Source organism: Ptychodera flava, chromosome 10, assembly GCF_041260155.1.
Source record: "Ptychodera flava strain L36383 chromosome 10, AS_Pfla_20210202, whole genome shotgun sequence".
In the NCBI taxonomy this organism is placed as follows: Eukaryota; Metazoa; Hemichordata; class Enteropneusta; family Ptychoderidae; genus Ptychodera; species Ptychodera flava.
Genome location: NC_091937.1, coordinates 29,355,443 through 29,371,635, shown reverse-complemented (window position 1 = coordinate 29,371,635; position 16,193 = coordinate 29,355,443). Strand labels below are relative to the sequence as shown.

Genomic DNA, 16,193 nt, shown 5'->3' with positions numbered 1-16,193 from the left:
TTTTTGCCATATTTGGTCAAAAAATGTGTATTTCCAAAACTACTCATGATAGCTTTGAAATTTGGTATGCAGGTTTCTATAGATGAACTTAATAATATTTATTGAAATTATGATGAAATCTGCAATTTTGAATTTTTGGGTCAATTTTTTCCATTTTTGGTTAAAAAATGTGTTTCTCAAAATATACTGTTTTCGTGTCTTGTAAGCCCTTGGGGCTGGGTGAGGCAACCAAGCTGTTTAAGACCACACATGACACTTTAATAGTCGCGCCAGCGGCTTACTGACTACGCATGCGCTTATTCATAATATACTATGCAGTAACCGGAAGTGTACCCTTCTTTCATGGGCGCCGCCATGTTTTTTTTTTGAGTACTCGTAAATAAACAAAAACGAAACAAATTACTATTATATAACATGCCTTTTATAAAATATACCTCTTTTATTAGCCAGTAAATGTTATTATGCACCTTGTCGCTGATACAAAATATCGTTAATATAGATAAAGGGAGAAAACTGTCGTGCATATGAACGGGGGCATACGCAAAGAATGCTGGGATTGAATTATAGAAGAGCGCCCCCTGTGTCAATAATTAGATTCAAAAATTGCCAGTTTATAGACGGAACGCTATAGTTTTCAGCTTGCAAGTGGAAGTTGGGCAGTGCGGTTACCATTGCAATGATAATGATTGCATAATACGTCCCTTGTTTATCGCAATAGGCTGTTATCATTGTAAAAATTGCCAATTTTTGTCCAAAATTTTTACACGCTACAGAAAATCTATACCTGCCCTGCTGCAGGGTTTGACGTCGTGTACGTACGTGAACCGCTTTCATCAGAGGGAAACTGGGCATAGTTGTCATATAAACGTTTATGAAGTAACAATTACAGTTTATCATGAATCAATACAAATAACATTGCCAAATCTTAACCCCTGGCGCGACACCAAGGGCTGAGCCCTATATAATATTAAATTGATATAACATAGCATAACATAACTGCTCTCACAGCTTTGAAATTTGGTATACAGGTTTCTGTAGATGAACTAAATTTGATCTTTTGAAATTATGATGAAATCTGCAAATTTTATTTTGGGGGCAATTGTTGCCATTTTTGGTCAGAAAATTTTATTCTCCAAAAAATTACTCATGAGATAGCTTTGGTAGACATGTTCTTAGGGATGATTCCGATGTGATATATTCAGAGTATGATGAAATCTTCGATTGTGTATTTTTGCAGCTATTTTAGCTACTTTTTTCTGGCCACTGCATTGAGCTATCAAAGATTTCCACCTTCTTCATCAACATGTGTCAAAAATAGTTATTCTCTACATAAACACAGCGGAGCTATATCGGCCGCTAGGTCGCTTGTATACAAATTGTGAAAAGTCAACTTTAGTTGTCTTTATAGAATGTAACATAGCCAGCAACTTTTTTCAGATCTAGAGAATTTTTTTCAGATTTTTCCTAAAATTTTGGTCAAAAAATTTTGCCATTGAAAGGTTGTGTCCATTCGGTCCATTATCAAAAAATTACAGAAAAATTCATGACACTTAAAATGTTAGACTGAAATTTAAGTGGGGGAAAATTGAAGCTCTCAGAGGGTTAATAAAGCAATTACAGCGCCACTGCTTGTTTCTCTAAGAAATATACATGTACATGTATGCTAATAAGTTAATAAGCCTCTTTACAAATCACAGACCTTTGTATAAGGAACAGCTGTGGCTGATCTGTAGCAAAGAGACTGCAAATGATAGCTCCTGCTTCTTTATTTTCATCACACATACATGTACCTGGGTGGTTTGACTGTCTTTTAAATTAGCCTGCCAACTAACCCCGAACCTGGTTCATATTATCCAAACAACAAACAAAGGAAAGTATGACTATCATACAATTTGCGTTGCAGTTTATATTGAGGTTTATTTCACTACAACTAATGATAATAATAAAGAAACTAGAAAAATAAAACACTAGTCTACAATGATTAAATTGGTAGTATTGTTACTTGAAACAATTTCCAGGTGCACAATTAAAGTTCATCCACTATACTAAAGTTGAAGGTGATTATACAATGGCTGTTGTCATAGGGTCCATTAACTTAGTATCTGACATTCATATACATACATGTAGTCTGTAGTCGTACAATGGCTGTTTCTAGGGTTGCAGTCTAAAGTCTGTCCTGTTGCTATGACAATGATAGTCTATCCAGTAGGAAAGCTAGTTTACACACAGAGTTCTTCCAGACGATCTTCCCTGGGGATTTTGTATTCCGACACTGGTAGCGGTAATCGTAATCATGTCGATTATAGTAGCCATGTCAGGCCAATTTTAAATATTGGGAGTAGAGAATTGGAATGTACTTCAATCTAAAGATCTCACTGAGGGGAACAAAACAAGCCTTGAATGATCAAGATTGGACGAGTAGTTCCGGAGATACAGATTTTTAAAGTGATAAATTTTCATATTTTTTTCTGCCGTTCATTAAAAGTTTTTGACGTTTTTAATTTTAATGAAGTTTTGATGTCAATATATCAGAAATAATACATCAACAACTTTGATGAAAGCTTAAAATCTGTTGCAATATTCCTTTTGAAACCAATTGTGGCCATTCACTCTGAAAACACTTATTCAACTACAAATTATATGCGGTCAAAATTTGAATATTATCTAATTTCACCGACCGTAAAAACAGTGCGTTCACAGAAAAACTAAGTCCCCTAATTAAATATGCAAAAATTAAATATCTCGATTATTCTTCCAAATAGAGACATAGAATTTTCAATTTGTAGGTTTTCAAACATGCTGAATTCAATGAAATCATTCAAAATGATGTCTGACCATATCCTATGTAGTTTCCCTGCTCAGCCTTTCAGGTATGCTAATTTATGCAAATTATTACATTTCAAAAAGATTTATTCATTGTAAGTTTCTGTAATTAGCAATATGTCAGCTAAATGGGTAACTACAATCATTGGTGCCAGACTAGCCCATAAAAACCATTCATGGTGTGCGATGTATGCATTCTGCCACTAAATTTTGTTTGCATTTGTTAACATTAAAGAAAGTAACATTTTGTTCAGTTTACGAAAATTTACCAGTCCCAAAGCATCTTCTGAAGTAAATTCTGAATCGCAGTGGTTTCAAACTTTCCAAAGATATGAGTAAATATTTTGTTTTTACGCGAATATACACTCATCCAAACTGTCTACGCAGTACGCGATAGCGTACACACTGGCCTCACTCAAGTCACAATGTCGGCCATGCCAGTGGCTGAATAGCCAACACGGCAAACAAAGGCCCGTGGGCTAAAATTTTTGCAGCGGAAATGTCGATAGTGGCACTCACGCTACCTCCCGATCGCGCTCAACGTACTTGTCGATCAATTTTCATCGAAACCGCTCAACAAAATTTCATGAAACCTTCGAATCTTACAAAATATGCACGAAATTTTATCATCAGATAAGCGCTCATACAAAATTCGCTGTCTTGAGGTCAAGATTTTCGATCAATGTTCTTCTTTCAATTTCAAACGATGACAACATGTGAATATAGCAACATCGGGGCTCTGACGCATTAGAAAATTATCTGACGTTTCCAACAAGGGGTCATACATTGAAATCGGCCCATACTTTTCAGTGGAATGTTCCATTTAATATAGGGGTCGCAAAATCTCCCTTTTCTGGCGATCCGTGCAGAGAACAAAAACCCAATTTTCAAGTTTTTATAACTTTTTATAGTTTATTTTTTCGATTTTATTTCTCTACAAATGAAAGAAGTTTATGACAATCAAAATGAAGTATCATGAGTGAAAGAAAACATCATTTATTTAGGAGAAATATGCCTTTAAAGTTGAGACTTTTATGTGAACTTCACTCGGCAGAACATTTTTTGGGTGTTTGACATGGCTAATTATAGTCTGATAATATCAGTGATATTGATATGAACAACTAGACTCTCCTTGGTTCTCCGTATACACTCAGGCCACACAATAGGAACATACATCTATTGGTCATTCATTAACTGGATCGCTGTAATGACAGTCATGTAAAAAGACCATTCACATTTTCTTGGAATTTTTCTTGGTGGTAAAAACTGATAATAATCCTTAACAGTGCATCCATACCAAAGTACATGTTCTGTCTTCAAGCAGTGAAAATCAGTAAAACATTGCAATGCATTGTGGGTGAGGATGCTATCATTCAAGGAAATTGCACATGTATCATCACATTCAGCAACACAAAGCAGACCTATATTTTATCACATGACTTACAATCGTAACCAAGGTTACAGATTCCCCTCAGACGCTTACACACTCCCAGTGTACGTTACTTTGGTAATTGATATAATGAGACTCAAAGTTAAAACATTAAAAATCTTAAAAGGGTAAAGGTCATTGTCAATATAACCCAGTGTCACAGTTCTTAACAGTCAAACACTCAAACGACAGAACAAACATGTGACTACGGTTGATTACTGATATTAAGAAAGAGCTATTCCAACGAAGAATGAAATTCCCAAAGAAAAATGACAATAACCTTTTAAAAACAAAAGGCATCTCAAATGTTAGTTTGCTGCACAATATTCCTCAAACATCATTTACAGTGAAATACACTGCCATTGGCTGTGGTGAAGACCTGCATGTTCATGCAACCTTTATGTGGAATTAAATGATTAGTTTGCCGATGGAAAATTGATGATGCAGTATGACCAGTTCATGGTCATGTCATGTGTCATATGAGGCTTTTTTTGAAAAAATTAGAGATACATAGGTACATGTACATATGTCAGGTATCTTTATGTACTGTAACATTTCCAGACCATCAGAATAGTATGGCCATGTATTTTAACTTCCTGTAAATCCTTGGGTCTGTGGTACATGTACGTTACTGGATGTCTTATGATGTGGGACAGAGATAATTTACACATCAACTGCAAAACAAAACCACAGTGATGTTATGTGACTGTAATAATGTTGGCAATCTTGTTACAGACTTTCTGATATTATCTGATCTGTTTTACACTCTGCAGGGAAAAACTGGTGAAGTTACTCGACAAAATAAAATGTGAAATCGTAAGCGAGACACAGACGGAAGACCAGCTGGCGTATGTATTGAGGTTCGTGTTCAGATCTAACAACCTATTTTGATATTCCGGTTGCTACTAAACTCTGAATCTGAAGCAGTGACTGCAGTAGTGTATGCACTGTATGTGTGTGTATCATGCACTGGCCTTTTGAAGAGCTTTAGGACCAATCACATCACTTGTTCCTTTCCCCAGACTGGCATTCAGCTTCACTGGCCATAGTGATGTAATGGTGCACATGTAAAGACTCGCATGATTGGTTACCCATGATATTTTACATTTCCTGGGCCATTGCATCATGTCAGTAATACTACACATACAATACAGAAATACTACACATACAATACACAAATACTACACATACAATACACAAATACTATATACACAACACAGCTCTTTTCTTCCAAAGGATGAGTTGAGGGAGTTCACAGATAAGCACACATCTGTAGTGCTACATTGGCAACACTTTTAGTTGTCCAATCTCAACTCCCCAGATTTGTACTATACATGTACTTGCAATGCCTTGCGTTACAGGGCCAGTAAGCTGTAACTTTATATAATTTTTTCAGTTTTTTGTATTGATGTCAAATACGAGTTTCTTGTTGTAGTCCCAGAGATTTACAGCATTCAGCTTGCCAAGTCAGCCTGTGCTTGTGTAGAGTGCATTGCAGTGTCTCCCCAGGATTTTTTGAGAAGAGGGCGAAGACGTGGTGCGGAGCACCACAAGCGACCGCGTCAGCGGTCGCGGGGGGAGGTCAGGAGGGGGTGGCCCCCCCCCTCCTGCCGTTGGAGCTTTTGAAAAACAGCGATTAAAATGGTGTTATTTGGTGGCACTTGGGGAGTATTTTTTTCAGATTTTTTTCGTATAAAAAACTCAAAGGAAAGGAGATCTGAGACAGTGTACCATAACTTTTATTACAGTTCACTGATTTCAATTATGAAGATTTCATTTTTTGAAAACGAAAACGTAGCGAGAGACATACATTTATTCATCGATGTCAAAATTATCACCATAACACTCAGGTTTGGGGAGCATCATTCAGATTTTTTTCGTACAAAAAACTCAAAGGAAAAGAGATCTGAAACAGTGTTCCATAACTTTTATTACAAACGAAAACATAGCGAGTCTAGAGACATACATTTATTCATCGATGGCAAAATTATCACCATAACACTCACGTGTTCTCATCCTGATACAAGTCCGACCGAGCCTAAAATTAGGTTGTTTTGCTTTTGGAAGGAATACACAAACGAAATTCTAACCTCCTATAAAAACTTCAGTGTACTCTGCTGTCCTTGGTTACCCTCAAGCTCCTTGCCATGTTTACTCAGCTAAGTCGGTTACCTAATGCACGGTCCCTATGGAGGGACCGTGGCTAACGTAACGTTACGGACTGAGCCATGCAAATATGGCTGCCTTCGATGAGTTGCACATGGGCTTATGATCTCGGATGACATCACAAACTCGCGAGATTTGCAAGATCGATGAGAATTACGTTTGCAGTCTGCAGGATCGACGCTCACGCTCGCATTTTGCTTGTAAATCACTCAACTTTTTTCCCCGTACGTTTTATTGTTTTATTTTTCAAAAAATCAATCTTTTTCATTTCTGGCAAGGGGGCGCTCGGAATTTACAAGAGGGCGCCACGCCCCTGTTACCTTATTCAGGGAGAACACTGCATAGTTATTATTGACAAGTAAATTCTGATCAGGACTTGGATTCAAATGTAATGTACATTGCACTCTACATGTACCGGTATAAATGTACATGTAGATGCAATGTTGACAAGCAAAGTATTATATGTTTCAACATGTTTTAGGGAGTAGAACGTGAATTTAAAGTTGATATACAAAACAAAAATAATGAAAAAATCATTAAAATTACAGCTATACATGTATGCCCTTTAGTATAATGATTTGACCAGTTGTCTATGAAGTCTCAGTTTATCTTTTCATTTAACATTGAGTTATGTACCTACATTTTGTTAAGTCCTCGGTTTGCCTATACCTGCCTGTGTATGTAGGAGGATGCTCTGTGTATGAGATCTTACAGTATGTACTCTTTTCATTGCTTTGTCTTTGTTGGAAATAAGTCTAATTTGTCAGGCTATGCAGATTCACATACAGTGTAAGCATTGACTTAAATTGCAAACTGTTCTCAGTGAATACGGCTCTGAAAACGGCTCTGGCCTGCAACTGAATATTTACGACTAAAACTGGTTTATTGTAATGTTCTTGAAATCATTGCTGTGCATGGCCTACATGTATGGAGGCTAGCGTAGTGAATTTGACCCACGCTTAATGTCTGGCTTCTCAAATTAAAACGTTACAGGGCATTCAACACAGATGTTGTTCATCATTTCGTCAGAGTAATACTCCGACACAATCTACTGTCATTACAGTACTGACAAAGCCAGGCAGTGTACCACAAACATAGCTTGCATCCTACAGCAATTTCACGTTTTCAGTTCCCATAACATTTTAATGTCACCATTCAAAATCACAAAATGACCATAAAATTCTTTGATATATGAATTCTGTTGTTGCTTTTACCCGGAAGAGTTGAGTTTAAAAATGTCAAGGGTTTCGTATCCATGTGTTTTTTTCCATTTTAAAAGGTTTATCCCTAAGGATAGAAAGTACTGTAACATAATATTTATTGCATTGTAGCCATTTTTAGTCCCCACGGACACCGTCCGGGGGGACTTATAGGTTTGGTCATGTCCGTGCGTGTGTGCGTCCGTGCGTGCGTGCGTGTGTGCGTCCGTGTGCGTCCGTCCGTTCACGCAGATATCTCAGAGATGCAACAAGCGATTTCATTCAAACTTGGTACAAGGATTACTTCATATGTCACACAGATGCACGTCGATTTGTTTTGTGATACGATCCAATATGGCCGCCAGGCGGCCATTTTATTACGATTTTTTCATGTACAGAGCCATAACTCAGACACATTTCAACCTATTTTATTCAAAGTTGGTACAAGGACATTGACCAATGTCATAGATATGCACGTCAATTTGTTTTGTGATACGATCCAATATGGCTGCCGTGCGGCCATTTTGCTACGATTTTTTCATGTACAGAGCCATAACTCAGACATGTTTCAACCGATTTTATTCAACGTTGGTACAAGGACATTGACCAATATCATAGATATGCACGTCGATTTGTTATGTGATACGATCCAATATGGCCGCCAGGCGGCCATTCTATTACAATTTTTTCATGTACAGAGCCATAACTCAAACATGTTTTAACCGATTTTATTGAAAGTTGGTACAAGGAGATTGACTAATGTCATACATATCCATGTCAATTTGTTATGTGATACGATCCAATATGGCTGCCTTGCGGCCATTTTGCTACGATTTTTTCATGTACAGAGCCATAATACTCAGGCATATCTCAACCGATTTTATTCAAAGCTGGTACAAGGACATTGACTTATGTCATACATATGTACGTCAATTTGTTTCATGATATGATCCAATATGGCTGCATGGCAGCCATTTTGTTACAATTTTTTCGTGTCCTTAGCCAAAACTTGGGCACATCTCAACTGATTTTATTCACCGATTTTATTCAAACTTAGTACAAGGACATTGACCTATGTCATACATATGCACATTGATTTGTTTTGTGATACAATCCAATATGGCCGCCGTGTGGCCTATTTTTTCCGATTTTTTCATGTCCGGAACCATAACTCAGACATGTATCAAGCAAATTTATTCAAAGTTGGTACAAGGACATTGACTTATTTACACATATGTATGTCGATTGGTTTCACGAGATGGCCCAATATGGCCACGTGGTAGCAATTTTGTTATGATTGTTTCATGTCGAGAGCCATAACTCTGGCAAGTCTCAACTGATCTTATTCAAAGTTGGTACATGAACATTGACTTATGTCATACATATATGTGTTGATTTTTTAAGCAGTAAGATCAAATATAGCTGCATGGCGGTGATTTTGTTACAAGTTTCTAATGTACAGAGCCATAACTCAGACATATTTCCACCAGTATCATTCAAAGTTGGTACAAGGACATTGACCTATTTCATACATATGCTCGTCGATTTTGTTTCACGTCATGTAGCAGTAACATGTCAATTATTGAAGTTTCGTAAGTAGGCTGATATGTCAAGAAATACTGCATCAAATTCATGAAACTTTGTACAGATGTTAAGCTCACATTGCTTAACATTGAAAAAGACATTATCAGTGTCATTTTAATTAATTTGTAATTGCATAAGTAATGAACTTTCCTAATTAGGGTGATATAGCCACAAATTAATACAACATCAAATGTGATGAAACTTGATACAGATGTTGATCTCATAGTGTTGTAAATACTGCATCAAACTTTATGAAATATGGTACCAGTGATAATCTGTTCAGTGTTAGGATTGTATGCAAAAATGTTTTGCAACATCCTGTTGATTAATTCCTAGTTTTATGAACTTTAGGATGGTGGCCTACATTGGTTTTATGTTTTCATCACCATGGAACTCATTCTTGGCCATTGAGCGCCATCTGTATCAAAGTATTTTTATCACAGACCTAATTAATGAAGAGGACTCTATCCTCTCTGAGGACATGTAATCAAAGGACCCATTAACAGTGGGGACTGTGTCATCAACGATGACTTTGTTTTTAAAATTTGAGCAACAGGAATTTTTAGAAGTTCATGGACGTATAATTAATTTTCTGAACAAAGGACTGCAAAACTTTTTGAAGGATTTGCAGGAGAATTCATTGTTTAGGAGGGCCCAATATTTGTCGCAAAATCTTACACAATTCTTTTTAGTATGTCAATAATGCCATGACTGTACACGGATGTCAGTTTAAATTTACAAAACGATTTTGGGGATTTGTAAGTGTTTACATTATGAATCATGTTGCCATACAAAGACATTTTTAGGATACACCAGTATGAATCAGTAAACAAAAAGTCTAAAATAGAACATGTGTACAAGAAAAAACACACGATCAAAGTGACAAAAATAGCACTGAACTATGAGAGTATCGGCAACTTGTTCCTTGTACAAAATACTGGTGTTAAGGTAGTATATGCCTTGAAAGTTAAAGACTTAAATTTTTTCTCAAACTTTCCCTAGTGAGATTTTTCAACTATTTTCCTGCCAAATCTAGAATAGAAATATGAGTCACCATGCAAAATTCGCTCCTAGAGAAACAAATTACTGAATATTTACTGAAGTTCAATGTTGCAGCAATTTCTTTGTGAACTCGAAGGGGAAATACAAAATTTTTCAATTTTTGAAAAACTGAGAGAGTAAAATATTTTCTTAGGTCAAGAGCTCTAAAATGAACCCTCACAAGTTGTGAAAGGCTAGTAGCCTCATATCCTACTACATGTACTTGTGCTCAAGTCAGCATTTTGAGCCTCAAAAAACACCTCATGGTGTGTATGTGTGTGTATCACCGGATCTCACTTGATACGTGTACATGTATGGATATAGTAGACATCACTGAATTTCCTGCGACTTTTCAGGATAATACAGTAGCACGCAAAACCAGCTTCTGAGCATCTTGATAATCAGTACAGATTCTGCTGAGTCTGCAGGATTAAGATTAACCCTGTCAGCGCTAAAGTCAATTTTTGTTGCCTTTATCAAAATATGCACCAGTCAACTTTTTCCTAAATTTTGGTAAAAATCTGAAGCCAATATAATGTGATGTTTATTTGATCCAACATTGTCCAAAAAATTACAGAAAAATTCACAAATTGGTAAAATGTTGCACACTAAAAGTTTTGTGGGAAAATTGCAGCTCTCATAGGCTATGCCAGACCTCATGGTATACGCCAGTAAAGGTTTTTGAATGTTGATGATCAAAGATTAAATTAAGTTGGTGTTCTCCCCAGGATTTTCTGGTACAGTGGTGGCCAATTTGCATAACAATAAATATGTGTTATGGTAATAAGCGTTTCAAAAATTAAAGAGTGGCAACCACCACTCACTTTATAATTCCTTGGGGAGAACACTGTAAGTTATTATATTATCTTAATGTAATAAATTAATAGTTTTTATGATTCATTTGGTTTTCAAATGTCATATAGCGAGCAAAAAGGGGCAGGTCTCTGTAATTATATTTTTCTTCTCAAATTGTAATATTTTTGCAGTGAAAGCAGTATGTTTCTATCAGAAAGGCGATTCATCTTGAAGACATGTGGGAAGACCACGTTACTGTTTGCTATGGAAGACATCCTTAAACTTGCCCGGGAGATCGGGTTTAAAGACGTTGAGGTGGGTGTCTCCATTAGCATGTACACTAAACAGTGTACACATGCTGTCTGCGAATTTGAGGCGTAAAATGCTGTCTGTGAATTGTGAGACATATTCTGCATATCATGGTGGATGGAAAACATCAGAATTTTTGTCAAGTCTGAGAATTAATTAACTCGGGAATTTGATTCCGTCAAGCTATTTTGTTGTTATCTACGGCTCAAAAAAAATTGTGTACCTTGTACACAGTATGCATCTGTGATCAGTGTTTAGGACATGATCTGCTCCTGTGGAAAATCCCTTCCCAATGTGCCCTCTACTAAGCCAATTTGACATTCCAAATTGCTCTCTTTGTCTGAAACATGACATATATCTGCTCAGGACTGGCCAAAAGAAACATCAAGATATTGCTAAAGTGGCTCAAAAAAGTTTTGAAGTCTTAAAAAGTTAGGAGGCACACTGATCCTGATGCTACTATACAGCCCTTATACTCTTATAGTGATTTGAAATCCCTGACAACACTCGGTGAATTGACTTTAATGTGTGACTTCTGTCTTGATGAAGTCAACCACGACACACATTTACATGTACCAAAGGTGAGGGAATGGTATGTATGGGAATGTAGAATGTGTTCAACAGTTATAAAGGTGGTATGATACTGTGACGACCCGATGTCTTCACGCAAAAGATTACATTACACATTTCTCCTCTTACAGAACTGAGCTCTGTAGTGTCCAAACAGGACACTCCATATCTTCTTTGTCTAATTCTTCTCATGTGCAGAGGCTATCTCAACCCTTTTGCCTCCAGACATGGCCCACATTCTCCATCGATTCCGATAGGAATGCTGGACCAATGTAAAGGGAAATGTTGGTGAAAGGGATCGCATGATGTTGAGAGATTTTCAGTACTTGCTCTCTGAATTGGTATTCTTTTCCTGTATTTCTCTGAGCAGGATATATTCTACTCCCGGAAGAACTTCCTGAGACCCGAACTCCAAGTTGGTCCGCACAAGAACTTTGAAGATGAGGTGGGTTCTCCTGTCATCGTTGATTCAGTGTAAAAATGACAACAAAAATGAAGCAAATTCCTTGCTCTCTGTCACAGAGAAAATTCATCAGATAAAACTTTCATAGAACAAGATGCACAGATATTTTAAAATTGATACAGCATAAGTGTACAGGTGAATATAATGTACGATTACAAGAATTTGGACCGTGTTTGAGCCAAAGTGCCCTGTTCATGAGTAATAACACTTTGAGTACAATTTTTGTGTAATAGTTGTTTGCATCGCCTATCAGCAGGTTCTCTTGCGTAGTGTTTGAATGGTACAGTTTTTATGACCAGTATATTGTACAATGGAAAAAGTTGCCGGTACTCATATGTGCCACAGTTCAGTGCTATTTTCGTTTCTTTGGTTAGAGGGTTTTCTTTGTACACACATGTCTGTTTGAGTGTGTACATAGATTTTTGTTTACTGAGTCATCGTGAATCGCTGGATATGTCATCAAAATATTTGTACAGTATAAGGTACCTGGATTCATAGGGCAGACACTCGCAAATCCTCCAGTGTTTTTGTAAATTTAAATTGGCAGACAGTCATGGTACTGTTCACGTAAAAATGTTGTGTAAGATTCGTAGGGCAAAATATTGGGCCCTCCGCAAACAACTGAGCTTGTAACCCAATAAAGCACACAATTTGTGAAATCTAGATATTTGCAAATGCTGTGATACGTATTTTTTCTCCGTTTTGTAGGTGAGCGTTTTGGACAAGATATTTCCCAGTAAGTAAACAAGTGATATTTATTGTTTTGACTCATCATATATAAGCATTGTAACTGTTACCGCAGTCATGTATGTACAATATAGGCACAACCTTACAGAATTGTGGTTACCTTTATAGACTTACAGTTTCCAACATTATAAGACAGTTGGAGACATACAAGTCTTTCATCCAAATGATAGCTGACTTCTTCAAATATCCAAGAGCAGTCCCGTTAGCTTCCCTTCGGAACTTTTCCCACAAAATTCCGATGGGATATTTTTATATGGCTGAATTCTGTAGTGTCTCCAGAAAAGAATACAAGTACGGTACTTATCGAAGGGAAGGCTATTGCAGCTTTAAAAGTTACATGTACATATTTTGTTTTTTCATCGTGTGACACCAAATTGGCAGTATTATGCTGCATTATTGAATCATAAAATAACAATATTTGAGCAATAATCCACCCCTCCCAGTCCATTAAGGATGAAACCAAACTTTGCATGACATAACGTATCGGTATGAGGAAAAGCCAAATATATGTGCAAAGTTTGCTTAAGTCCATTATGAGCAAGAGGGGGTACATTATTGCTATTATTTTATAGTTTTGACAATGCCAGGGAATTTGTAGATGTAGAAAACATTTGGAGCCACAATGCTGGATAATCGGATACATCAGTAATAATCTAAGAGTATGATATGTCACAAAATTCATGGTATAAACAAAGCTATAATATAATACAAATTAATTGATAATTGAAGCTTGACAAGCTTCATGAGTTCTGTGATTAGATTTCAGGGTTGTAGGTTTTAACGAGTATAATGATAGTAAATGTTTATTGGTTTTTATAGTGAGTTTATGACGTTCAGAAATTGTTCATACCTGCTGTATGAGTATTGTAGATACACTTTATGTGACACTGAACTGAACACCACATGCATGTTCAGTGTCATGTCATGTTATATAACTCAGATTCAAACAGATACTCAACAACGTGCCCTCACCTTGATAAATACCCCTATTGCGTTTTGTCTGAGCCGTAAGATGGGTGAACCTTGTGCTACCATCGTTTACCAGCTTCATGGCTCCACTGTGTATTGTTCGATATGACTTTTCCACATGGCTATGGGGGCATGTGAGAGTTCACCAGTGGAAGGGTGTACCATGAAATAACAGCATTGCTTATTATACCTTTCGCAGATGGAGCTGCCTACGTTTTGGGAAGAATGAATGGCGACTGTTGGTGAGTAGTTTCTTACCTCAAGAAAATATGATAAGCAAGCAACTTGCTGTTACCACGGCAATAAACGTAATGCACAATTTTAGGCCACTGATATTCTCCATTGATCATGAATCGTAATAAGTTTATTTGCAAAGTTGAATAGTGCTCATTACCACTCTGTACATAAATGGATACAATTATCAACTAAAATTGAGCATGAGATGCCAGAGTTTGTTTTCATACATAGGCTTGTCAGATCCAAAGTTACCAGGAATTCTCAATAATATGAATACATGGCTGACTTTAATGACAGCTCAGAGATTGTGTGTTTGATGACACATGAAACCTGCCTTGTACAATGACTATATTTGTTGGTATTGATATGCCATCGTAATTTGGGATAAATCCATTAGCTTTAGCTGTTTATGTATTTTCCTGCATTTTTGTGGTGTTTAAGTTGTTAAAATTCTGTTTAGTTATCAGGTTCTTCTTCCCAAATCTTGTCTGAATGCGTAGTGTTTAACTCATCAACTCAGCCAATGTTATGTACATTCAGTGTCCAATATGTTATTGTTGAAAGCTTAAGTTACAGCACTAGAATTCAGTATCAACAGCAATATCGTGTATCATTCACAATGCATCATGTTGAAAAGGCTATCACTTTAGTATTCCGATGTCGTTGTTCAAAGGAACAAAATTCATGAAAAAATAACATTCTCAAAAGTTTCAGATATATTGTCCCTTCAACAAGAAGTAAACTAACCATACTATAACATGTAGTCATACTGAAGTTTTGACTCAGGTAGGCTGACCCCATGCAAGTGCGGTATTTATCAAAATGTAAAGAAATGCGTAACCATTTTCATCAAGTTGCAATCTTGGGGGATTTCACATGAAATTTGCAATGAACTGAGTAAATAGAACATAATTAAAGATACACATACCACAGCTGCATTCTTGTCTCTTTCTAGATTAAAAGTGTTTAGTTCCTAAATTCTCATAGCATGTCAATATTCCTTACGCCATTCTGTAGACTTTCATGTCAAAACTCCCCTCAGATGATTGATTTCCCTCATTTTTCTGTCAATCAAGAAATTTAACCCTTTGAGCGCTGTAATTTTCTCCCGACAAAATTTTGGTGCAAAATTTTACCAATTTTTATGAATTTTTCTGTAATTTTTTGATAATTTTGGACCAAATGGACATCACATTTCATTGGCTACAGTTTTTTCTCAAAATTTTGGCGAAAATCTGAGAAAAATTAACAGGGTTTATTTTATGTAGGGAACAAAAATAGACATTGGCGCTCAAAGGTTTAAACAATTCCCCATGCTTGACATAATCTGTAAGCTTTTTTCTGCTAGCAAGAGTGTTTGTGATGTTTCTTATGAATTTTGTATGAATATGCACACATGTTCGTAAATGGTAAATCTTTCTGCCTAAGTAGATTACAGCATTGTGCCAGCAGCGCCGGGCACCTTAGTGTATTACCATCGGCAAATACTGATTATTTTTAGACGGATTAATTGTAAGACTAAATTTAAAAAACTTCTACAGGCAACATTTTGTCAGCCTTCTGACAGTAATTTGTGGAAGGACGGAGATTCATCACCGAGGAACAGAATTTGATTGCTAAGCAACAGAGTACTATCAGCAGTTATTAAAAACTTTAAATAAATTGACGGCAGCTGGTCTTTAAATCTGTGTACGTATTGATTATTTGCTCATCAAGTAAAATCCATAATACAGTGGAGGTATGGTTAGCCAGGATTATGGAGACTTTTCTTCTTAAGGTTATTTATTTCAAATTTGTTAAACAGTGCAATTGGCTGCCGCTTCAATAAATGAATGATTCTTATCTCTGATTAATAAAACGA

At 36.5% G+C, this 16,193-nt stretch overlaps 2 protein-coding genes across 3 annotated transcripts in view; both read left to right on the top strand.

Annotated features, from left to right (window-relative positions):
* LOC139142439 (BMP-binding endothelial regulator protein-like) overlaps positions 1–16,193 on the top strand; it is a 279,806-nt gene that overhangs the window by 40,474 nt on the left and 223,139 nt on the right. The window lies entirely within an intron of this gene.
* The window catches only part of LOC139142428 (S-adenosylmethionine decarboxylase proenzyme-like), a 38,423-nt gene that overhangs the window by 6,738 nt on the left and 15,492 nt on the right, over positions 1–16,193 (top strand). For both annotated transcript variants that reach the window (XM_070712356.1, XM_070712357.1), the window contains exons 2-6: positions 5,026–5,112; positions 11,229–11,352; positions 12,287–12,361; positions 13,088–13,115; positions 14,295–14,337. In XM_070712356.1, coding sequence (XP_070568457.1) covers positions 5,026–5,112; positions 11,229–11,352; positions 12,287–12,361; positions 13,088–13,115; positions 14,295–14,337 — 357 coding nt within the window. The remainder of the gene's footprint in view (positions 1–5,025; positions 5,113–11,228; positions 11,353–12,286; positions 12,362–13,087; positions 13,116–14,294; positions 14,338–16,193) is intronic.